Source organism: Corvus moneduloides, chromosome 16, assembly GCF_009650955.1.
Source record: "Corvus moneduloides isolate bCorMon1 chromosome 16, bCorMon1.pri, whole genome shotgun sequence".
Lineage (NCBI taxonomy): Eukaryota > Metazoa > Chordata > Aves > Passeriformes > Corvidae > Corvus > Corvus moneduloides.
The window spans coordinates 10,281,705-10,306,706 of NC_045491.1; the positions used below are offsets into that span (position 1 = coordinate 10,281,705).

Consider the following 25,002-nt stretch of genomic DNA (forward strand, 5'->3'; position numbering starts at 1 on the left):
GAGATTTGCAGACATAATAAAATTTATTTAAATTCCATGCATTACGGTAGCTACAAGTGTAGTCATATGAAACTGAAGGACAATAACTTCTTCTGTCCATACAATGTAGCTGTAAGTGAAATGAATGGGAGTTCCACAGTTACAAAGAAACAAACAAAACAAACAAAAAATAATCCCAAAAAAGGTAAATCTGTTTCAGTTTTGAGTTATCTGTCAATTCAGATACAGTCACTAGACTGTAAACTTTTGGGGGAGAAGATGGGCTCACCGATTTTACAGCTGAGAATGTTCAGTTTAAGATATTCTGAAGAAGCTCGGAAGATACCTTTTAATAATTACTACTAATACTCTGGGAAATGAAAAAAATCCCTTAGCCTTCATCCTAATTGTTAGAATCAGGACAGCAATTGCAGACAGTCCATTTTCAAAGTGCAGCTAAATAGGGTTTTATTATGCAGCTCCTTCAAGTTGTACTGAGTAAGCTTTACTTTGAACCAGTTTTGCTTTAATTTCTCAAGAAAAACTTCACTGGTCCTCATAAGCTTACACTGCTTTTTGATATGCAAAAATTTACAGACTGTGCTTGATTCTGACCCTCCCATATTTCAGTATGTGCAAACTCTTAGGGATTTAAATAGTCTTTCTCCCTCTCAGTTCAGACTGATCTTTAAAACAGCAAGGATTATCCAGCCCTCTAAATTAAAGACAGGGTGAACTGAGTAATTTATGTAACTGGCACTTTTTAATTGGCCCAGTTCTCCCACAAAATGTAGCTCTTATAAATACTAATAGGCACTATTGCCACAGATTCTCTTATTTTTGCAAATTTCACTGCTTTACTGGTTGTTAGCATTTTCTGCAGTTAAGAATTTAATAATGCTGAATTTTTATAAAGACACAATATGTAGTTCTAGCCTTCAAAATGGACTTACTGTGTCTAGTAATGATGTTAAGTCAACCTAAATTTGCTGAAGATATTAACAAATGTAAAGCTCATGAAGGTGCCACATTTGCATGAATGTTTTTTAATTTTCAGAATGCATTCAAGAAAGGGAAGGGGCAAACCTAATTATTTGAATACAAACTTGGTTGAGTGCCCAATTGCCTCATTTAAAACTGTGTGTGTGGGGAGGCTGAGGAGTTTAGAAAAGTCCAAGTAACCAAATATCTGGGTTACTGGGAAGTTAAAAAGCTAATGCAACTGCGTTACATCTGGATAAAAAACATTATTCAAAAGCAATTCCAATACCGAAAAAGATTTCAAATTGAATAGTTTATTAACATGGTAGTCATCTTTGTAACATGTGCACACACACTCGCACACTCTGAATGATCTGCCTGGAAAAAAGAGGTCTTATTATATTTGCTGGGGGAAATTAAACATTAAAAATCCTTTAGATTTTCATAATTATAGGCAATTATGTCCACATCACTTACAAAGCTATTGCCCAATCTTTCCAAGGAAGCAGAATTTGGGAGAAAAAAAAAATTCTTTTTGGGAAAATTCAACAGTGGCATAGCAGAGCTCTCAATATGAGAAAGCTGACATAATGTGGACCTTTGCTGTGAAATTTGTCTTTGCAAAATATGGGGAGAAGTTTATCAATGGGCAGAAAATAAGACGGCGGTGTGAAGTAGGCTTTTGCTGAGTCGATTTCCTCACAGTATTGTGCGGGGTCATTGAGAAAAATGCTTAGTCCTTCTCTGGAACCAGTTTCAGAACTTTTCCGATTGCAATGGTCTTACCTAAACCAAGGAGACAAACAGCAGAGTTGTATTAACTGTGAAAGGAATGTAGAAGTCTCCAAGAACATGAAAACTTTCCCGAAAATACAGGCTCTCAAGTATTAGAAATCATAGAGAATAAATTATGTTGTAGCATCAGTGTATTTTAAAAGCACGATAAAATCTTTAAAATAGTAAGCCTGCTATTCTGACAGCAAAGAACACAATGTGGATTGTGGAAAGCCTGCTTGTACACTCATCTAAGGAGAAGGCAAGGCAGAGTCACTACCAGATCTGTTCACTGCTTTTCAAGATAATTTATTTTAAATGCATCCCACAAATCTGGGAGTTTTACCAGGGTGTGCATGAGTTAAAGCCCAACATACAACCCCCCTGATATTTTCTAACTTTAAATAGTGAAACTATGGTATTCATATTGTAGATGGGCATTCCAGGACACATTAAAAAAGCACTGCTGGTAATTTCTCAAATCCAGTCTTTTGTTTCACAGTGCACATTTCTGTACATTATTCAAATAAAACTGGCTCTCTGTTACTAGCAAGGACTCTGCACAATGACAACAATTTGCTTAGATTTACTTTTCCATTGTTACCCAGAGAGTGGCTTTTAATACCTCACTGCCATGCATGAGCTCCAATTTCAAGGCAGTTGTTGCAGCAGTCAGTAACTGCTGCTGAAGCAGCCTTACCCTCATCCCTTAAGGTGAAGCGACCCATCTGAGGGAAATCTTTGAATGTCTCAAGGCAGATCGTTCCTGCTGTCCTTAAACGGGCGATGCAGACTTGATCTTGTTTCACAAAACGGGGCCGTGTCTTACTTTTTTCTCCTGTTTTTTTGTCTACCAAGCAGATTAAGGCCTGTATAAGAAAAAAATTAATAGCTGTGAGTGCTAAAATAAGGACTATTTTTCTTAACAAACAAACGGAATTGGTCTAAGAAAGAATATACAAACAAACAAATATATGAAAAAACTTCCACAATTTATTCAGTCATCACTTACACCACTTTTCAGAAGGCCTATGCTAAAAGTTACAGCCATTTTTGTGTTAGGGCACTGACATTCAAGGCTGGAGCTTTGTTGCATTAGTTGCTCTACAAATGTATGATATGACACAACGCTTCATCCCAACAACTGGATTGTTTGTATTCACATCACAACTTAAAATGACACTTACTGTTATCTCAACTTCTTCAATACAAGTGTGGATGTGCAGCACTGCATTATAACCTGGGCAGATAATGGATTTGTGCTCAATTATCACTATCTGTAAAACAATTCAAAATAAGTGCATTTTTCCTAATTTCAATTATAAAAGAACAGAGAATAATCAATGCAGAACTATATTAAAAAGTCAATTGAACAATATACACACAAATTTTTGTCAAAATTTAGGAGTCACTAACTTGTTTATAATATGAAAGGAAGAAACTGAAGAACTGGCCTGATGAGGTCTTGTTTTCACCATTATAAGTATCTGAAACTTCACTGAGAAGTTACATTCAAAACAACTTGTATTTTAAAAACTCAAATTAATGATGTAAGTGTTAAGTATATTAAGTTATTGCCAATTTAGAGATAAGAGTAGTGAATAAGAAATCTGAACTGAAACTTCAAACTACTGAAGTTTTAGATTTGGTGGAACAAAATATTTCCACGGTTTTTACCCCTCTATACAGAAATTAAATGTAGTTATTCTACCTGGGCATCAAACGTGCGTCCAGAATGACAAAGGTTGTTGAGATCACAGAGAATAAATCCTGGAAGGATCTCTTCCTCTTCAATTCCCTTCAGTCTGATCTTTAGATTTTCACCTGGGGCTACTGAGTCAGTTTCTACATCATCAGAAAGGATTCCAAGAACTTCCACGTTGTGCTTAAAGAAAACAAAACGTAGTTTTGCATTGTGAATAATTTAGCCTGGTACAAAATAACTGTAATATAACAGTATTTCAATAAATAACTCCATTACAGTTTAAATTCATTATATTTGGTTCTGTTAAGCTTCAGAACATTTAAAATATTTGAATGGTGAGTTACTAATACTTGAATTTTTTAGTTCTTTTTCAAGTTATTTTTCCTGTTTCCTTTTGGGGGGGAAGGAAAAAAAAAAAAAAGGAAAAGGGGGAAGAAGTAAACCTTTGAGCAATATTAACCCACAGCATGTAAAAGGCTTAGTGGGCCAACTGTACAAACAGAAAATATAACCCAGCTCAAGTGTGATGATTTGTAGTCCAGCAACTGAGTTTACTAAGGCAGGACAACCCAAGTTCTGAATGCTAAGGAGCTACACACACCCCCTGTCCCCAGAAACATCACCCATGCAAAACATGAGAGCTTAGTTGTGTTCAACAGAGCAACAGAACATTTTCTGATTTTAAGTAATGAGTATCTTTAAGAACCAAGCTCTTTTTTTATGGTAGTAAATTTTCTTAGTATCTAAACCTTCCCATACCTTGTTTGGCATCATCACAAGCTGTTGTCCTTTGCAAATAGAGCCTGACTCCAGCTTCCCAAGGACCACAGTGCCCATGTCCTTCACAGAAAGAAATCATTACATAGCAGTTGAAAACATTTTCCTAAAGAGTCCACTCTATTTATGATTTACCTCTAAGTTTGATTACCTAACTCTATGAAGTTATCTAGCACTGCTAGACTTAGTATTTTGGAAATTGTTCTCATGAAAGATTCCAGATTTTAGGAGTTTAATATAATGCCAAAATTATTCAATTCCCCCTCCTGCCTCTGTTCTACAGTTGGAAATGTAACATTAGCAAAGGAAAAAAGATACCCTCTAAAAGTACAGTAAACAGTCCATTTACTACTTTCTGAAAGCAGCCTCTTTATACTTTCTATGTTATTATTTTAATTTGTACCTTATATTTATCCACAATTGGCAGCCTGATTGGTCCATCAACTGAACGGTTGAAGTTTGGCAAATTATCCAGGTATGGAATAAATGGTAATCCACTAAAAGAGCAGAAGGCATTTGTTTCAATTTTGTGAGCACCCTTCCATTTAAAAAAATTACTCAGAACGGATAAATGCAGTCCAACAAAAGGAATAATGTTCATCTTGTCATTATTTAGAACAATGACCTCTAAGACAGCTAAATCTATTATAACATCCCATCTGTAGTGTCCACTTCACCCCAGCCAACGTTTAATGCCCAGGAAATGCATGTTTTTAAGTTACATTACAGACATATTTTACACAAATTAATTATTTGAGAATCGTGACAGATTTGTAATGTATTTTGGAAATACAAAACCATAAGCTAGGTCCAAATGTGATTTCCATTAATACTTTTTAAAGTACACTGAACAACCCCTTCAAACATCACATCCACTGAGAGACATGGCTCGTCCCTAATTACAATACAGCTTCAAGCAAACTGTTCACATCAAACAACTGCTCATTCTAGCAATGTCAACTGCAGCATCACTGGCAAATTCAAGTGCTCGTAAGGCACTGAACTCACACAGCCAGAACTCTGCTAATATTTTACTAATAATCTTCTGCAATTAGCAAATGCTTTTCATTGGCACATTGCATGGCTGTGTTCTTGTTGCTCTGGCTGTATTTCCTCAAGCACTTTGGCACACAACTACAACATATCACACTCTGCTACTTCCCAGCTTCACTGAAGCATTTACTTTTATTGAAATATAGCAAATATTCAGGTTGCTCAATTTAAGATACATACATATACCAAGGACAGAATTCTGACTGTTCTTTAAGGTTTGCTCCAGTCAGTCCTGAGCAGGGCATGAAATGAATGTCCTTTTTGGGATTGAAGCCAACTTTCTTCAAAAATGGCACCAGTTTCTCTTTACATTCCTCATATCTATTAAAATGACAAGCAGATCAAGGTAAGTTCCACTTATTCCAGCACAACATAATACTGTACTTTAAAAAACCCACAGACATTTCAGTTTCATCAGTTAAGTTACTGTGTGAGCAGCAAGCAAACCTAATAAAGCCTGGAGGCCTATTTGCATCTTTTCCCCAATCTTCCAGCACAGCTCAGTATTGCCTATTCTCCTATTCCCCCTCATTCCTCTGCTCCACAAAGCATCGTCAGTGGTCTCCACACACTTCAATGACAGGGCTGAGTGAGCAGCAGCCCATGCTGGAACTGCTTAAAGCAAGAGATGCAGGCCAGCACAGGAGGACAGAGCACGCAGACACCTACTGAGGTCATGCTGCAGGCTGGCACTTTAGTGCTGGCTTGGTCTCCTCCAATCTCCTATTCAGTTTCTCAGTGTTTCATGCTATTTATTTCTGTCACACTGCCTCCTCTCAGTCAGGGGCGAATTCAATAATGTCAGAAGGTTGCAGCAGGACCAAGACAGAGCAATTGGGCTTGCCTTAGTCTCTTAGTAAAGTAAGCTGACATTCCAAGGCCCTCATGGCTTCCCACAAAAACTTCCACAATTCTGGGCACAACACACAGCAGGTTCTCTGACAACTCTAGCAAACTTGACTACTGAAAACACAACCACTTCCTTTTTTAGATTCAGTATAAAGTTTCCAAATCAACAATTAACCTATGCCAGAATGCATGGATTTGTTAGATAAGTCTGCATGGATCCAAGCAGTTGAAAGTGAATGTTGGAGAGCAGAACTTGCAGCTTAGTACAGAGGCACTGTCCTAGGCACTATGCTTCTGGTTTTCCTGCCAGTTTTATAACCTCTGTCTTTAGTCCACCAGTCAACCATTCTTTCAGCAGTAATGGGATACAAAATTACTTTACTGAGGAATTACTTTATTTCAGTATCTGTCAATGAAGATTAGTTTTTTTAATATTAAACTCACCTTTCATTACTCCAGTTTACAGTTGGATCATCCATTTTATTAATAAGAACTATTAAATGCTTTACACCTGCTGTTTTTGCTAGCATGGCATGTTCTCTTGTTTGTCCACCTTTCTCAAATCCAGTTTCAAACTCTCCTTTTCTTGCAGAAATAACCTAATTAAAGATAGTATTTTAATGAAAGTTCTACAAATCTTTCAACAGAACCAGAAACAATCAATAATACTGCCTTATTCAAAAAACTTTGGGTAATCAGACCTAGTAAAAGCTTTCAAAATGCACTGGTATATCCTCAATATTACCCATTAGTTCTGCACTGACATGTAAAAAAAAAAAAAAAAAAATCACATGATAGCTTTAAGAAGCTGTTAAGTTACTCCAAAACCCACTCATCTCAGTAAACTTAACATTTGAAAATTCTGCCTGCTGTAAGTAACCAAAAGAATAAAGAAACAAATAAAAAATAAAACCCAGAAGCTTAATTCCACAGTACATGCAAAATAAAAGTATCTGATTTGTCCTTACCAGCACAGCAAGATCAGCTTGAGAAGCCCCACCAATCATATTTGGAACAAAGCTCTTGTGTCCAGGAGCATCTAAAATAGTGAAGTGTTTCTTCTCCGTTTCAAAATAGGCACGACCCACTTCTACTGTTTTACCTTTGTCTCGTTCTTCTTGGTTTGTGTCTAAGGCCCATGAAAGGTACCTAAAAAAATCCCAACCCAAATACTCTATTTTTGTATTAATTTTTATTAAGTTTATATACAATTTGTTAGTCACAAGATGCCTTTTTTTTTGCTTAATTATTTTAACTACCTCAGCATTGCTAAACTGAAGTATTTTCAAGACCAACAGTCACTTTAACTGACTGTTTTGTGTATACAGTGAGCTGCAGAGCCCATTGCCAGCTCACCTTCACACACCTAGACGGATTCAATTCTAAAAATTCTAGAAACAATTTTCAGTTTCTAAGTTCCTCAGGTATGATCTAACCTCAAATAATTCAAGCTTTGCCTCAGTCTCAAAAACAAAACAATTCCTCCTTCTCAGAATAATTAACTAAAAAATTAGTTCTGATTTGCATATATCATTATTGAGATCTATAATTATTAGTTCTCATTTATTTACACTTATTAAACAGAAGTTGGCTATGAAATAAACACCATCTTTATTCACACTATCTTTGATATTTTTATTATACTGACTCTTGTCCCCTCCTAATTATTTTTCCTACTGGCCACTGACAAGTTAGCTTTCAGTTAGATAGATATTTCAAAAAAAAATGTTACTTAGCTCCTTCAGGTTTTTTGAAAATTGGTGAACATAAAGGAGAGAAAAAAAATACTAAGGATAAAAAAAGTGGTAATAACTCCAGTGAACTGGTTTAACATAGCAGTATTTTTCACCATTAACAGCAGCTTGTAGACATCTTTAGCTTTTGTTTTGTACTGACTGGGTGATGTCTGAAAAGATGCTGCTGAGCAGGGATCACGGAGGGAGCATCAGGGATTATTAAACATAAAGATGTCCTTTCCAGCTAAAGAGGTTCCCAAGTCAGAGAAGGCACTAAACATTGGGAATTATGGATATATAATCACAGTGTTCCCCTGGCAGCAGCTCTTTGTCACTGACTGAGGTCTGGGTAACCTGCTAGATGGCTTTTGGTGTGTGCCAGGATGTGTGCTCTCAAGTGTTGTGGTCTTTTCCACGGCCTGGGTTTCTGAAAGATTTCAGCCAAGCCAAAGGTCAGGCTTTACTTGGCTAACAAGAGTCAAGTGGGAATTTATGTGTGGCAGCTGGATGGGAAGTCTGTTTGGCACATAAAATTTTTAGGGAAAGACACATTTCTGACTGAAATATCAATTCTGCACTACAGCATAGATCTTCCTGAATCACAAAGTGAAACCACTCAAATTTCAAGACTCTGAATATATGAAGTGACCTAGCAATATCTTTGATAATGACAGAGGTACATCATACTTTGTTGCTCATCATGACACATTTTAAAGAATAAAAATAGCATTCATGGAGGTACTTCCTGCAACTCAGTCTCTAAAAGAGAAGAGGGGAAAAGGAAAACTGTTTCTCAAGTGTCCATAGTTTCTGAGGAAAAGTCCTGATATATTTATTACTACAGTGAGCTCCCCATAGTGGGACAATGGTTGCTTGGTGAAAAGAACTATGTCACCCTTTCTATTCCCCTCTCTTACACATGGTACAGTGAGTTCAGGGCAATGCCCATCCCCTGAGAGTTCCACCATTGCTCCACCCCTACGGAAGTCTTTAGGCTGCTCTTTTTCCAGAGCCCTTTGAACTCCTATTATCCTCCAGCCAAAAAGAGACAGCTTTCAAAAGGGAAACCAATTTTGCAGGAGTAGTTTGAAGGAGAAATCAGGCTGCTGCATGTGCTGTATATACACACGCTGCTCCCCCAAAACCCAACCGATCAAAAGACAACAACAAAACCCAAACCAAACAAGAGACCTGCAAAAAGTCCACCCAGGACAAGAGCATTGTATTGCCTGGAGGAAGCCAGGGCTACTGGGACAGAGACTACAACCAGTTTCATTGCAGTGAAAGAGCAGAGTGTGCTACTATCTTCAGTAAGTTCATACCATGTTTCTCTGTTTTTTTCTTTAGCTTCTCTTTCATATTTTTCAAGTGTTCTTTTGTCAACCATTCCCGTCAAATACCTAAGAGGAGGCAAAATAAAAGTGCAATTTTACATAAAGCAGAAAGATATTTCCAAATAGTTAAATACTTACACAATCCCTGCAGATTATTATAATTGGGGAATAAAGATATTAATTTTTTTTAATCTTCACAAAAAGGACGAAGTTTAACCAATAGTATAAAGCAGTTTCAAACTGCATTTTAAAATACAAAGAAAAACAGCCACCTTCTAAGAAAGTGATTAATTTTTAAAATTTGGTAATGTTTGCTTTCGCATAGTTACTTCCATTAAGTGAAAATCCTATAGCAATAAAATTAATCTGCTGGAATTAAGAAATTCCAAAGAATTTCTCAACTGACTGGGATAGTAACATTCTGTTATAAAAGTATTAACATATGCTGATTAAAGCCACAAAGAAAATATTACTCATTTTAATTGATGTTTTTTAATTCACAAGAAGAGGAAATCTAAAAATTTAAGAGTTTCCTTACATTATTTGTCCTCCAATAGTTGACTTGCCAGCATCTAAAAAAAAAAAATCCAAGTCATCAACAATTTACAATTCTAGAAAAAGCAAACCATTACAAACTAAGTAATCTAATTTATTTCCAAGAGATTTATTTTTTTAACCATAATCTAAGTTTTTGGAAGCACCTTGCACCTTCCCTTGTTCCTATAATAATTTGTTGCCAATTAAATTACACTTAAATTTGAACGTGCTGTTTTCATATTTATAAATTCAGCATTATCCATAACAAAAACCTCTCACCAAGTAGTGATCCAGCTAAAGCAAGGGTCAAGAGCGTGGGAAGCTCTTGCAAAATCCCCTTCCCTGCTTCCTTTATCCCTTGTCCCTAACTAGTGTGCGCTGCTCTTCAATACTGGGATGTACCTCTGCCCACGGCCCCTTTACTTTGTGTGACTCCATTCTGAATTTACCTAAGGACTAAATTACAGTAGCTCTAAGTTGATAAGTAACTACAGAAATGAAAGGACAGAATTTACTGTGTAACTTGTGATTCAATAATTCTTCTCTACTTTTGACGCCACCCAAGTTTTTCTGAAGCTTGTCGAAACTATTAAATGAGGATATTTTGCTATAAATACTTCTTTTAACGATGAATTATGTTAACCTATTGTTTGTAATCCTACAAATTTTAGTATTTAGAATAATAATCTAATCTAATAGCAAGAACCCTTTTTATTTAAAATAAGCAGAAAAGAAGCACCGCTTTCTGATTTTGTTCTTTAGATCATGAACACAGATGTGTCACTTCAGCACTCAACAGAGCAGGTACTTGAGAAATCATGAACACACGCACTGTTGTGTCCAAGAGAACACACTCTACCCTTGGCACTCTACCCCAAAAAGACCTTTAAATTTTTCATTTTCCAGAGCAGCTTCATTAGAATGAGTGCTTCTGTGAGCCTGAAGACATGGTGAATACGAAGAACAGCATTCGTTTCTAATCCTCTGAGTTCTAGATAATACACAACAGATAGATCCAATTACTTCACCTTCACTTACAACTTACCTACGTGTCCAATGAATACTACATTTACGTGCTCTTTTTTAGGAGCACCTGGAGGTGCTACAACAGATTTCGGTTTTGGTATTTCCTCCTCCTCTTCCATCATTTCCTGAGCGCTCTCTTCAGAAGGCCCTGCATCCCCTGTGGGACCACTTCCTAGCTCTGCTTCACTTGGTTCTTCTTTGTGGTCCCATGACTCTTCCGGGGACATTTCTGTCTCTCCATTTTCCACTAAAAATGAACCAGTTAGATATATTCAAATTGATAAAGAAATTAAAAAGAATTACGCTGGGGAAAAGCCCCTGCCCCACAGATGCAATCACAAGGCTTTAATTACTAGGTCTGTTAACATTTTCCTATAGAAAAAGGGACAACTGCTGCTTGTTTCTGAAATTTTTAATACCAGGAGCTTTCAAGCTAGCTGTGTGCTGACATAAGACATCTAGAATTCAGAGGAGTAAGAAACTTCTCTTTTAACAAGGTAACAATTTTACAAAGAAAAAGCAAATCTGAAGATCCACTCAGACCAGCACCGTGGTCTGAATCCACAGACACACGCTACCAGATGTTTAAAAAGCAAAGGACAGGGATTACAGTTTAAGTTCACTCAGAAGCCATACAAAAACAATGAGAAAGATACAATTTCCATGTTCTGATTGTTCACATTACTGACCACTTCGAAGTTTTTTGTTAATCACCATTCCACACATTAATGGGGCTATTTTGTAATACAAAATTATTTTTTAATAAAGCAGTGATCATTTTACGGTGTCCAAGTAATCAAATTGCACCTCTTGATGTATACTAGTTTTCAATTACCTCTTTCTTCATCCAAATATAATGAGACAACAAAAACCAGTAAGGACTATTTGTAAGTATGAGGCTCTACTACTTTGTTTGCAGTGATTCAGCAAAAGCACTGCAGTAGTACATTATAGTACTATCACAGTGAAAAGGAACAGGTCTCATCTTACCAACAGATTCTGAAATTTCCATGTTAACAGCAGCATTTGAACCTAGGAGAAAAAAAGGGGAAAAAAATGAATCATTAAAGACACATTTTTACCATGATAGTAGTCAAGAACAAAGAAAAATGAGTGACTAAATTAATAAAAGGACAGTTCAGTGTTTTGGCACTTGCCAAAGCTTTTCAATATAGAAGTTCATTTTGAAAAGTCTGCTTCACGCTAGTTTTATGATCTTCCATAAGCCACTTTATGAGCCTTTCTCAACTGACCATAAAACTGTAAATAAACACAGATAATCACACTGCCTTACGAGAATAGTATCAGGATAATGAAGAGTGGAAAGGTTCACAGAGATGTTAAAGAGGAGATTATTTGCAATATTTTTTTAAAAATCATGTGTAATGAAGATCACAAAAGCAACTACCTTCACAAGAGGCTGTCTGCTCCTCTGGAGAAGGCTCTACAGGTGCACCTGCAGAGAAAAAAAAGTTTATCTTTTAAAATACAGTGATGTAACCAATTTCCAAACTTTGTTATAAAAGACCATCTCCCAACTTTATCACAAGAAGTATATGGAAAGAAAAACCACTTCCCTCCTCACCAAGCAGTACTAAACACAGCCTCTAAGCAGAAATACTGCTAAAGAACACTGCCCAAATGTGGTGAAATATACCTCTTCTAAAAACAGCCCATTTTCCCCCCTGCATGGAAAGATACACTTAGAGCAAGCAATTTTTCTATACATAGTATTTTACCTGCCCATCCTTTTTGAGCATGAGGGTTATTTTTAAGTGTCAGTGTCTAACTGGTGTTTAAAAACATCAAAGCAGTTTCATTGTATCCAAAGACACAATGCCTGTGTGGTGTCAGGCACACAGCTCCTGCTTACAGGCATGTCTATACTGCTCTTGTTCCTCACTTCCACTAAATGTTGAGTAGGAAATAGAAACAAGCTATTAAGAACAAATTCTTAACATCTTCTGTAGTTATCAGGGTCAAGAGATGATAAACTCATTCAGATGTCCGGTAAGTTTGCCAGTCCTCTTAAACACCACAGCACAGTCCCATTACTTGGAGGGCAATCTCAACAGTCATGTGCATGTATCAAAGCCACAAGTATGGGGTTTGGATAAATCACTCAACCCTCTCATGCACTAAACTATGCCACTACGTTTTATACTGAGGTACAAGTAATTATTAAATCTGCTAGGAGTGATACATTCCAATTAACACTTACACCACTCAATGTTTTGGGACATTATTTCACACGATCAAGGGGCCTTCTTTAACTATCCCTAAAACCTTAACCTATTTAGTTTTATCTTGGTATAAGTTCAACTTCATAATGCTTTCATTATCTCTTTTTTCAACCACCTACAAAATTCATACCCTCTGTTTAGCTGTACTCCAGCTCTCCTTCAACTGAATTCTAAACACAGATCTTAGAGCATCACTTGCTCTATACGCATGATGGGACCTAAAGATGAAACAAATCCCCTCAAAAGAACAAAACCATACAGAGAAGGACCTGATTCTAAGCCTCTTTGCTTTCGCACTGTTTGCGTATTTGCTGTAGACTTCTCTAAAGTGGAGCAGCGCCGGGAGAGCTGGCAGAGGGCCAGAGGACAGGGCTTTGCAGGCAGGGTGAATGTGGGTCACAGCACAACATCCAGTGGCCAGCAGCAAACTGTGGAGGGGGCACAGCAATGCCTGCCAGGAAACCATTCCCTGCACTCCTGTGTTGGATCAAACATGAGCTACACTCCCAAAAACAAGCCAACAAGACTTTAAGAGAATGATTTAATATAGTCAGTAAAAGCATGAGAATAGAATACCCTTAGATCTTTTTTAAGAAATGATATATTACTCCTATTTGGCAGCTGGAAAACCCTCAAATCAGCCCATTCGTGAGTGTGGTAAGCAGGTGGCACAAAATCTAGGCATGAACCTAAAGCCTCCATTTTGTAGCACATCAGAAGATTGTTGGTTATTTCACATGTACTGTGGTTGGGATGCATAAATATTTTAATTATAAGATCATTTCAACAAGCTTTTGATTTCACTCCAGAAGTTTGTGTATAATGAAAAATGTATCAAATGGCAGTATTAATGCACTTGCCTTGAAACAAAAGTTCTACAAGTGGTCGGAGAATTAGTTAATTTCTTAGAAATATATTGTCAATCAACAGCATTCATATAAACTCAGTTTTTACTTTCTGGCCTGCAATACAGCAGGTATGCAGTCAGAAAAAAATGTTTCTTTACAACAAACAGAGGAGGTTGAAAAAAGATCCCTCTGTAAATTTAGCACAAGTCTAGCACATGAGAGTCAGTAAGACGGTTTGTGCATGGATGCTCAAGAGTACTAGTGTCACAAAAGCAGGGGTGTAACAGATATTCAGCTATAACCAGAGTCATTTATTAAACTCTCGTCACTTTGGTACACAAGTTGCAGACGTGCTTTGGAAGAGGACTCTGAATTATATCAAACATATACTGTTTCTTCAAAGCAGAAAGAAACATAAACCACTCTCTAAAAAAATTATTGTTAAGAAATCGAGTAAATACGGAACCTTAATTTCAAAACTAACATGCTCTAAGTGACAAAAATAAACACTCTCCTCAGTAACTGTTTACTTCTGATAAACAATTTCAGGTTATGTCAGGTTATTTCAGACAAAGGCTCAGATTTACCATTTACTCTGTGTGAGAGTGAACAGACTGCCTGAAATGTGCCTTGAGACCATCACCTGAAAAGAAGGATACAATCCTACTGCTTCCTTAGACCACAGGGCTGGCACATTTTGGTCTGTCACTCCTTCTCATTTGTGAAGGTCATTCAGATAGGAATCTTCCATATGAGAGGGTTTCAAAATGTACTTTGTAGGAAATCTGGTTTTAAAGTCAGGACACGCTTTAAGTGACGCCAATTTTTTATGTAATGCCTCAGATTACTGGATTTACATGTGATAAGCAACTGTTAGATTTTACACAGCATCCTCCATACTCCATCTCTCTTTCAAGCTCTAAGTCAAGAACTGCTGTTGCAACCTCATCCATGCTATGACATGGAGTGAGTGGTTTATCTTTAGTCCTGCTCAGCATCAAAGCCTTAGGACATTTTTTGGAATATCTTTGTTGTCAATGCCAAAGGCAAAAATGGATACACAAGCTGCACTTATGTACTAGTGCCATTAGACAACGACATTATGTAACTCAGAGTCTTGTCTGGATAAGGTAATTGTGGGGTTTTTTTAATGTAAAAGTCACAGGAAGAATATGGACACTACCAACACAGAGTCCAAAACTCCACAATTTTTAAAACATGGTGATCAATCCCTTTAAAATACAATTCACGTCCTAAAGAAATTCCTAAATAATCCACTCTGCCTAGTTCATGCACACAGCATTGTACTGCAGCTGATGAGTTTGTTGCATATCACACCAAGTTTTGTACTTGTATGCATTTTTGTTGTACAATAACTAAAGCTGCACAGGTAGAACAAATTTGAAGTTATCATCCAACCTCTGAAAATATTGTTTTAAAAGAGTATAAGCCAGGAACTTTGCAGCATTAACATATTAGAATGCTTGTAAATAAATTATAGAAAATTGCTTTTTAAATAAATTTATATTAGAATGTAGCAAGTTTTTCATATATAGAACAGGTACAGCTGGCAAAGTAGGAATCAGTATTAGAACTCTGGTTAAAATACAGTATTAAAGTCAAACTCAACCTCTAAGCCATAGTGACAATCTCCATCTTTACACAAACTTCAGTGTTTACCAGATGCACAGAAGAAGCTGATAAAGGTCTCCACACAACAAGAACTGCTCAGTGGTTAACTGGTAATTCCTCAGCAGCAGTTACCTGAGCCACAATGCAAATGCATAGAGCTGATGTGAGCCATAAATTTGGTGCAATACACAGCAGCACTCACAGCTCCCAGCCCGCTCTGCTGCTGGAGTGATAAGAACCCAGCCAGGACTGGAACCTGACAACTGGGGTAGACTACAGGGTTAATGAAACTCTGTACCACGGAGCAGAGAAATTAAAAAAAAAAAAAAAAGGCAAAAAAGAAAAAAAAGGCAAATTCAGCCTGAAATAAACATCTTATCTGCAAAACTTAGATGGTCTGTATAGTGAATTTGTTATTCCTTCTCTAATATAGGCATCAAGTTCCTTCACAGGAATTCCTGAAAGGCTGAAGAGTGAAGAAACACATGACACCCACCTTAGGATTCCCATCACCTTTTTGTAGGTGTGATTCCAATACCTGAGTTCACCACATATTTACACAACAATCATGCAGTCTCAGTGGTTTTCATGCATTACATAACAGATGTTTGCCCCCCCCCCCTTTTTTTTTAAAATGAAAGCATAAAGGGAATTACATCAGAGTAAAGAAATAAAAGTTTGCATCAAACACACACAGCATGAGAAGCAGAATAAAAAAATCTCCAAGAGATTCTTAGTTAACAAAAACACACAAAAATTACTTCAAATACAAATAAGTTCTACAGCTAAACGAAGTGTTTTATATTCAATAGTTAAAAATATACAGAAAGAAAAGGTTTTCAGGAGTTCACTGTAAGGTAGTTGTTTTGAAAGTTAAACCCAAAATTATGTTGTTCTCCTCTCTACCCTGCTTCATATTCTATGCCCCAGCTTCACCAGTGGACACACCGGTTTTTAAAATGCACCAATGCAAGAGCAGCTTTAATAGTTTAACATGACTGTAAAATTCACCAAAAAAAATAGCACTTGTTCCATATTCATAGGGTTTTATTACATGTTAGCCTAGTAAAAGACCCACCTTCTTCTTTCCCCCCTGAGGACACACCTTAAGTTTATCTTATCTAAACTTGACATGCTTCTTAACAACTAAGTTTAAGAAAGCTTATAGGGATTTTCAGGGACTATATTGAAACCCCCTTTTACTTGAGGCCAAGTATTTGTGCTCAGTTGATAACTGGATTTTTAAGACAGATAATCAAGAAATCAAGCTCAGTATTTCAACAGTTCAGGATTCCATTCTGACAGAGATCTCCCATAACCCAGTAATTTTAGAATAACCCCTATTTTTAGTATTGCATCACCTGTCCTAAACTAACTTTTGTACCAATATTCAATCAGTCATTTTCCTACAGACCTCTTCAAAACATCATCATTAATTTAATAGATTAAATTATGACTCCTTTATTCATTCATAATAAAAAACAAAATAAAACCATCTTTCTATCTTAGCTTCATACAATCAGCTGCTTCTTTTGCTTGCATGTCTCTCATTACAAAACAGGAGAAAAATTCCAAAATTCCTTAAGTGGAACTGTAAAACCAGATTATAAATAGAATCCAAGAATTATCCCAATTTATTTTTTTGTTCATTTTGATAGAGCAATCAAGTTTTAGGATAACATCATGTTTTCAGACACATTCAAGCAGTAGCCCAAAGCAGAGTGCCAAACACATGGTCAGCAGACTGCCTGTAGCCTCCACGACAGTTCATGCAGTCCACAGCCAACTCCCAGTGGTCTGTGTGTCTTTTACTGGAGTCATGCGAGGCCACAAGGGTGATGAATTATTCTAACAGCAGCAACACAATCCTGGCCACCTTCCTGGGGACATTTTAGATGTACACAAAGGACATCTGTGTAACACATTGGCACCTTGAGTGCATCACACAAGTATTCTATATCTGATTACCTGTCAGTGCCAAGACATCCAGCTCTGCACTAACTGCTCTAAAAGCGGTTGTGCAGCTCATCTGTCTAGAGAAGCTGATACAGAAGACTGGTCTAGATAGTCAAGTGACAACTCAAATCAAGATTTTCAGATAAGAAGAATTTATCCCATACACTGGCACTCACAATACAACCCTGATTTGCTGCCATGTGAGCAGTTCAAGTTTGCAGTTCTGAAGGATTAACAGTAGCACTACCAACACGTGTGAGGAAATCATCACCACATGGCAGTTTCAAGGCTGACATGGATGAACCATGTAACCCTTTAACATAACAGCTTCTTGAATGGTGGGCTACTAGTTTTAGACAAGGCTTTCTCAGCAAGTTCATATGCAAAGTCTCTTGAGGACTGAGATGTTGAAGAGTCTTACAGTGTAAAATGAGATAACAGGATTTGGGGAACGCAGTGGTACAGATAAGTCATCATCTTGCTCTGGAAACTACAGGTCTCAGAACTGAAATAGAAGATACTGAAACTCTGCCTCCCATGTCTGACTGACACATGGACATCCCAGCGCTACAAGGTCAGAAAAAATGAGGGCAGGGAAAAGCAGGAAGAAAAATGCTCTATCCACTTATTTACAGCGCTTGAGGGCTGAAGATGTCCAGCTGCTTGAATGCAACTGTTTCAGAAGTGACTACTGCAGGCAAGTGAAGATATTTAGGGAGTGAAGCAAACAGGGGCACTGAATCTTAAACCAGATGTTTGCTTGGCTCAGGACTGTAGGTGCAAGTTGTTTAAATTGCAGTCATTAACAAAGACATTCAGAAATTTACTTGAAGTCACTAAGAGAACTACTAAATGAAACAGTAGCCCTAATACCACCAAAAGGATAAAAGCTCTTTCCTTACACCAGCTGCTATGTGTCACACATTTTATTCTTGTTACTTTTGTACTAATGATGCTTTTTCTCTTGCTACTACCACTGCATACTTCAAATCAGTGAACAATTCAGGTTGGAAGGGATCCCAGGAGTTAGCTAGTTTAGTCTCCTGCTCCAAGCAGTTGACAATGAATACTTAAAAATTATTTCTGAAAGTAAAACTAACATAAAATATAGTAAAAGACCATACAAGGAAGCTGTGATCAATTTTACCAAGAATCCTGTGAGTAATCAAGAACTATGACAAAAATTGAACCATAAAAATTGATTGACACTGCATTTTCAGAAATGTGTCAATTCTTTCACACCCAATTAAAAAAAAAAAATAGAAATCTTGTTAATCAGGAGTTGGTGTTAACTATTCCCTCTGAAGCATGCCTTGATACAGAAACAAAGAAAAAGCCACCCAAATGTAATTATCTTTTACATACAACTACAAAATTAATAAAACACAATACAAAAAGAAGTCATAGATGCTAAAGAAGAGTGAAGTGACAAGGCACAGTTGTGACTATGAACGTTTAGAGGCCCTAACACAATCTACTATCATTTCATTAAGTATCACACCTGGCCTCAATTTAGTTGAGTTTGCTAGTTCGGCAACTCCCAGAAACTCTCTCTAGAGTACAACCTGTCTGTGACACCCTCCCAGTTCACCTGTCAGACAGAAAACTAAAAAGTCTTCATTTCACATTTCCAATAGAATCCAACAATGAGATTTTACACAAACAAGTGTGACTTGGACACAATTTGATAAAAGCTAGACCCCACAGCTACAACACTTGGAACATACCAGTTTTCATATATTTCTTAGGTTCAAAAATGTAAATAATATGCTTTCCCCATACAATCAAATGATAATTTAATTTGAAATTAATTCTGAAACTATCTGCGATCAAAAATTGTATTGGTGGCAAACATGAGGCAGCTTTTTTCCTACTATACAATTTCCAATCAAAAGAAAGCATGTGTAAACCAGAAGTTTTAAAGTAAGCTATTAGGAATGCAGGTCTCAGGAGTTTCCCAGTTTTAGAAAGTTAACATCTTATTCCATAAATGGCTTCTGAGAGTGTTCCTTCTGTGCTCCAAACATAAGTGACAGGAATTTTATTCAAATTACTAGGAACATTAAGTTAGTGTGCATAAAAGGAAACCCTATTACACACTACAGGCACACAACTGAATCAATCCTGTGGAATTTTTTATATGCCATGCTGCTACTACACATTTATGCTGATCTATAATGTCCTCTGAATTACTAAGGAATTATGACTTCAACAAAACCTCACCAAGAGAAAGTTCCAAGAAGAAAAGCATTACTAGAACTTAACTTTAGGCCAGTGAAACTCCTTTAGTGATACCCAACTTTTTAGATTTCTCAAGGTTTAGATTTTTAGATTTCTCAAGGTTTAGATTTAGCTTCTTCCCACTACAAACCACATAATGAAGAATGAGTGCCACAGAGCACCTAATTCCCTATGGGAACAAAAGCAAACTGGGTTGCTGAAAAGTAACCTATTCAGCACCATTGTCTAATCACATGTTGTTCTGACTTATTTTCAGAGCAAGCTCCACCTAGTTCCTCCAGCCAGGAAAGTAGCTGTCACCTTATACAAATATCTGCAAAGAGAAGACTGTCAATCACCTTCTGTAACCAAGTACATCAGACCTGGAAGAGTATCTAACAGGTACAGTATTCCAGTTAGGAAAGAAATTTAATTTTTATTAACTGCAGATTTTTGTCTGCCTAATCTCAGGGATATTGAAGCTACTTAGAGAAACTCAAAATCCTAAACCTTAAAGAAGATATAGCAATCAAGGTGAATTCAAACCAGGTAGATTATAGCACAATATAGGAAATGTACTCAGCAACTAAGATGCAAAGCAAAGCTATCCTGATCACTCCAGATGACCAGACATCTTTCAGTAAAGTCAGCCCTAATTTCTGGAAAGAAAAAGCTCATCACAGGCCTCAGAAGTAGCAAAATAGTGGAGAAAAGGAGAGTGAAGAAATAAATATAATGAGTAGGTGAGGAGATGTATTTTAAATTCCTACCAAAAAAATTAACTACAGGAAGCCTTACATGAAACCTTACAATAGCAGCCAGGGAAAAAAAAAATCAAAATTATTCTAATAATATTCAAAACACCAAGAAAGCTTTCAGTCATAGTATTGATTACACAGTTAAAAACCCCAAACCTTCGATTCAGATTGCAGTATCTGAAAAATACAGGAGTGGATTTTGAAGATTAGTCACAGGTGCACCACTTGTTCATCATAGGCCCAAGCTACCCAGTCTACCTCTACACCTGTGAACTTTAACATATACATTTATTCTAAATGGAATTCAAGAGTCTGCCCATGGCTTCTCTGAAATTTATTTTAATGCACTTAGACACTGCTTGCCTGCACAGTACATGAGTTACAGTTTCTGCTAAAAATCAGGAGTGCTGAACAGCTGTAGAGAACATATAATCTAACATAAGGAACAGATTAATATTTTGTTACAAAAATATTAAAGCTCCATATATAAAAGTTAGAGATTTTAGTTATTAACAACTATTAACTTTAGATACTAGGGAGAGCAAGTAACATATTAAGGCAAAGCACAATAAATAAGCCAAAACCAACAGGAAATCATGCCAAATACAATGTAACAAGTAGTGTCTTTAGTGAAATTAAATTACTAGATAAATACCTGAAACACTAATTTGTTTCATGTTATATCAATAGGGATACAGAAAATTCTCAGAAAAATTAGGAAGATCTCAAATTCTCTAGCTGCAGAAGTGACATTAAAACACTACCACCAAGTTAACCAGCATGTCTGATGTTTGGGAGAACCTTCAGTTTGGAGCTGGAAATGAAAAAGTAGCTCCCCTTTAATTTCCCATATGCAAAGTAAATCTAGTATAAACACTGGTTGCGTACACAAAGAACCTTTGAAATTAAAAGCAGGGTAAATTTCAAGTTATTCCATCAGCTGAGGCCAGCTGGACAAAACTCCCTTCCCTACTAATCCTTTATCGGCATTATGTTAGAAAAAAAAAAAAAATTACTTGATATAATCTTCAAAAAGACACTTAAGATACATCTGAGCCACTGGTGGCTGAAGCAGTGCTTTTCTCCCCAGCAACACTAAATTTATTATCTCCAAAATATGCAACAACTCCTATAGTGTTATATGTTATATATTATATATATTTATTTTATATATTATAGGAAGAGCAGAGCTATGTGGTTTTTTCTCATCATGGGTGACCCTTTGCGAGCAGACGTCCCAGAGAAACGCACACGAGATCCACACTGAGCCAGAGCACCCCAGTTACTGCTGCTCCCTGGGCACAGCACCCGCACCCTGCGCGGCCCCGCAGCCCAGCCCGCAGAGCGCCCGCACCCCCGGGCCTCACCCCAGCGGGGGCCCCCAAGAACTCGGGGGCTGCCTCGGGCACCGACACCCGCTCCCCTCCGGTGCTCCACGGCCCCCAACGCCCCTTCCCCAACCCCTCTCTGCGCAGAGCTTCCCCGGCCGTGCTCCCCCCTCCCCCCGCCCGCCGGCGAGACCCTCCCGCGGTCGGACCCTGCTCCTGCCCCGTGCCGTGACCCACGCCCCTGACCCCTCGGGCCGCCCCCCAGCCCGGTTCCTCGCCCGCCCCGCGTGGCCCTTACCCCGGCCCCGGCGGGCCAGGCACTCTCGCCCCGCGCCTTCCCAACATGGCCCCCATCCCTCCCTGCCTCCCTCGCCCTCCGCGGTGCCAGCCCCGCGGTTACCGAGCGGCGGCGGGGGCGGGAGGCCAGGCGGGGGCGAGGGCGGCGGCAGGCCGGGCGCCGGGCCGCCCCGCAGGAAGGACGGCACGAACTCGGCGGCGTGGACGTTGGGCACGAAGGGCTTGGCGTTGACGTTCAGCTGCCGGCTGAAGGCCGCCCCGAGCAGCTCCTGCTGCGCCTCGGCCTCCGCGGCCGGCGGGGCGCAGCCCGGGCCGGCGCCGCTGCCCGGCTCGATGTCCGCCTGGTCCCAGCAGTCGGGAGCCGAGTCGCTGCTGCTCCCGCTGCCGCTCCCGTTCGCCTCCATTTTGTGGCGGCCCCACAAGGCTCCGCGGCCCCGAAGCGTCTCCCGGGTGAGGGGGGAGCCGGCGGCGGCACCGACTCAGCACTCGCTCCGCCGATTCCGCGTGTGCTCCGCCGCTCCGACGCGAGCGCAGTTGGCCTCCCGGGCCGCCGTACCCCCTCCCGGCAGCCTCTCCTACCGCCATTGCAGTAGTTTTTATCTCCCACGGCCCGCATTCTGTCGCACGTCCGAGGCGCGGCGTAAGAACTACAATACCCGTCACACCCCACGCGCGCACCCGCGGCCGTCCTCCCGAGGACAGACGGGAAATGGAGTTGCCTGCGTTCCTTGCGCGCTCAGGAACTGCAACTCCCGGCGGCCTCCGCGCGCGCCGTGTGTCCCTGCCGGCCCCGCCCCCTTTTCCAGGGGGATGCGGGACACGGAGTTGGCGCGAGCGCCTGAGGCGGGACGGGAAGTGCCCGGGTCAGCTCCCATCGGTGCAAAGCTGTACCGAGCCCGACCTGGAGAGCGGAGGTGCGGAGGCACAGGGCAATGGCGGCATCCGCGCTGGCTCAGCAGAGCTCCCAGTGAAGCTGTGGGAGCACACGCCCTCCCACGGGATGCAAGAGGGAACGCTGCCGTACCTGTTCAGCCAAAAGTGGACAGGATGCATGGAAAATTCCAATTTTGGTAATTCTACAGGACACTTTGACTTGGTTGTTATAATTTTAAAAACCCATCCAGTTAAGCCAGAGGCAGTAGGACTTTCTAAATACTGAGGCTCCTCTACTTGTATGACTTAGAAGTTTTTAAAACAAAACCTCAACAAACGAGCCCAAAAAAACATTGCTTGAAATTACATATCTTTGGAGGAAATAGCAAGGAACAGAGGGGAAACAAGTAGATTTTGGTTACTGCGCTTGCACGAGGCTGTGGCAGCATTTTGTAAGTTAAAGTGTGTTTATAAGTACACAAAGCAAATACTTGGGAGAAAGGAGTTCTTGGAGTGCTGACATGCGAGGACCGAGTCATCTACAGCATTATTCATATTAGAACACTGTAGGACAGCTTACAGAGTTGTTTTGAAAACAGCTGGGCTTTCAAACTAGAGATGAAAGATTTCTGTTTGGTACAGAATCCAGTGCAGTTTTGGTTGAACAAAAACTCTCCTGAAGGGGCATTTGTGTAACGTAACCCTGACACAAGAACCAGAGGGTTTCTGGCTGCACACCAGCAGCAACATGTGGGCCTTTACAAGTGAAAACTTCTACATATGTTAATGGATATAGGGACTTCCAACTGATCACATCCAGGGAATACACTAGTGTGCAGGGTAGCTCTTCGAAAAAAACCCAAAAATAATAATAATTAAAAAATCCCCACTAACTTTGGAAGAAAAAGTATCACTTGTAATGAGAGACTAAAAGCCTCTGCTAAGTGGAAACCTTTCCTTCAAGTACCACCAAGAGCTTACCTTCACCACAGCCTAAGAATGAGTTTTAAAGAACTTGTGAAAGCTACTCTCTTTCTGCCACAGAGTTACTTTCCAGTTTTCAAACAATGTCAGTCTCTATTTTTCAAACTGAATGTAATTAAGGAAGAGTTTCACCTGTGCTACTATTTTAATGTTTGGAATTCTGTCAAACTACAAGTAAGTCCCAGCTGTGTGTGGCAATCATGTTTCTGTTTAACAAAAAGAAAAGTAGTATGCAGTGCATTGTTTGGGTTTGTTTTCTTTTAGTTCTAACCTTGCTTGTAGGTGACATTTATTAACCAGGAGGTGTCTGATACGCTTCATACAGTGTGGAAACAAGGTAACACCATTTCAAACAATGAAGCTCATGGGTTACTAGTGTTGAATAATATATAAAACTCTGGTGGAAAGCAAGCTGCATGCGTTCTGCTGACAGAGTGACTTGTTACTGAACACTTTTTACTGTCACTATGAGCGTTTAACAGCTCAGGTTTATAATGACTGCAAAGCTGTACTGCAAGCTTGTGTTTTGCTTGAGCCCTGACACAGGTCAGGAAAGCCTTAACTGGAGGCAGGTGCTGCATTTTCAGAGCAATTAAGACTTACCTTAAGATGACCAGCACACAAAACACAGAGACAGCAGTTCTTGCACACATTTTGGCATTCCTTAAAAAAACTTTTTGAAGGTTCTTTCTGATGGCTCCTGAAGCACTGAGTTGTGACAATTTTTTTTTTTTTTTTTGTGTATGTGTGTGTGGGGAGTAAGGCCAAATATGCATTTGATCAGAGGTGCAGAAGTGCATATTACTACTGATTTCAGGGGAAAAGAATTAGTTGTATTTCACAACCTTTCTTCCTTCCTTGACAGGTACTTATTCCCTAGGTACTTGCTAGGATATAAACAATTAGTCCACAGAATTTCAGAAGATGCCAGATGTCCTTCAGAGTGTACAAACCTGTTTTGCAGGCTATCACACATAGGAATTGTGTAAACTCAAACACTAAATTTTTAACAGGGTTAGCAGTTTGTTTTTCCACTGAGGAACAGCTGGTACTTGAAACAAAACCTAAGTGGAACTATGATAATTTTACTGGCAAAATATCTACTGGAGTGT

General features: G+C 39.0%; 1 protein-coding gene across 3 annotated transcripts; it reads right to left on the bottom strand.

Annotated features, from left to right (window-relative positions):
- On the bottom strand, positions 1 to 22,576 carry GSPT1 (G1 to S phase transition 1). 3 transcript variants are annotated; one of them, XM_032126448.1, is made up of 15 exons: positions 22,035 to 22,576; positions 12,160 to 12,207; positions 11,742 to 11,783; positions 10,771 to 10,998; positions 9,727 to 9,760; positions 9,177 to 9,254; positions 7,087 to 7,267; positions 6,563 to 6,717; positions 5,450 to 5,590; positions 4,620 to 4,713; positions 4,199 to 4,279; positions 3,446 to 3,619; positions 2,922 to 3,011; positions 2,435 to 2,603; positions 1 to 1,746 (listed from the first exon to the last, which is right to left on the bottom strand). In XM_032126448.1, the coding sequence occupies exons 1-15, from the start codon at positions 22,435 to 22,437 to the stop codon at positions 1,694 to 1,696; spliced, it is 1,971 nt and encodes a 656-aa protein (XP_031982339.1). In that variant the 5' UTR covers positions 22,438 to 22,576; the 3' UTR covers positions 1 to 1,693. The 3 variants fall into 3 exon arrangements, with proteins under 3 accessions (XP_031982339.1, XP_031982341.1, XP_031982340.1); XM_032126450.1 differs by having other exon boundaries at positions 5 to 1,746; positions 22,137 to 22,554; XM_032126449.1 differs by lacking the exon at positions 1 to 1,746 and having other exon boundaries at positions 2,346 to 2,603; positions 22,137 to 22,574.
- Between the last annotated feature and the right edge of the window lie 2,426 nt (positions 22,577 to 25,002).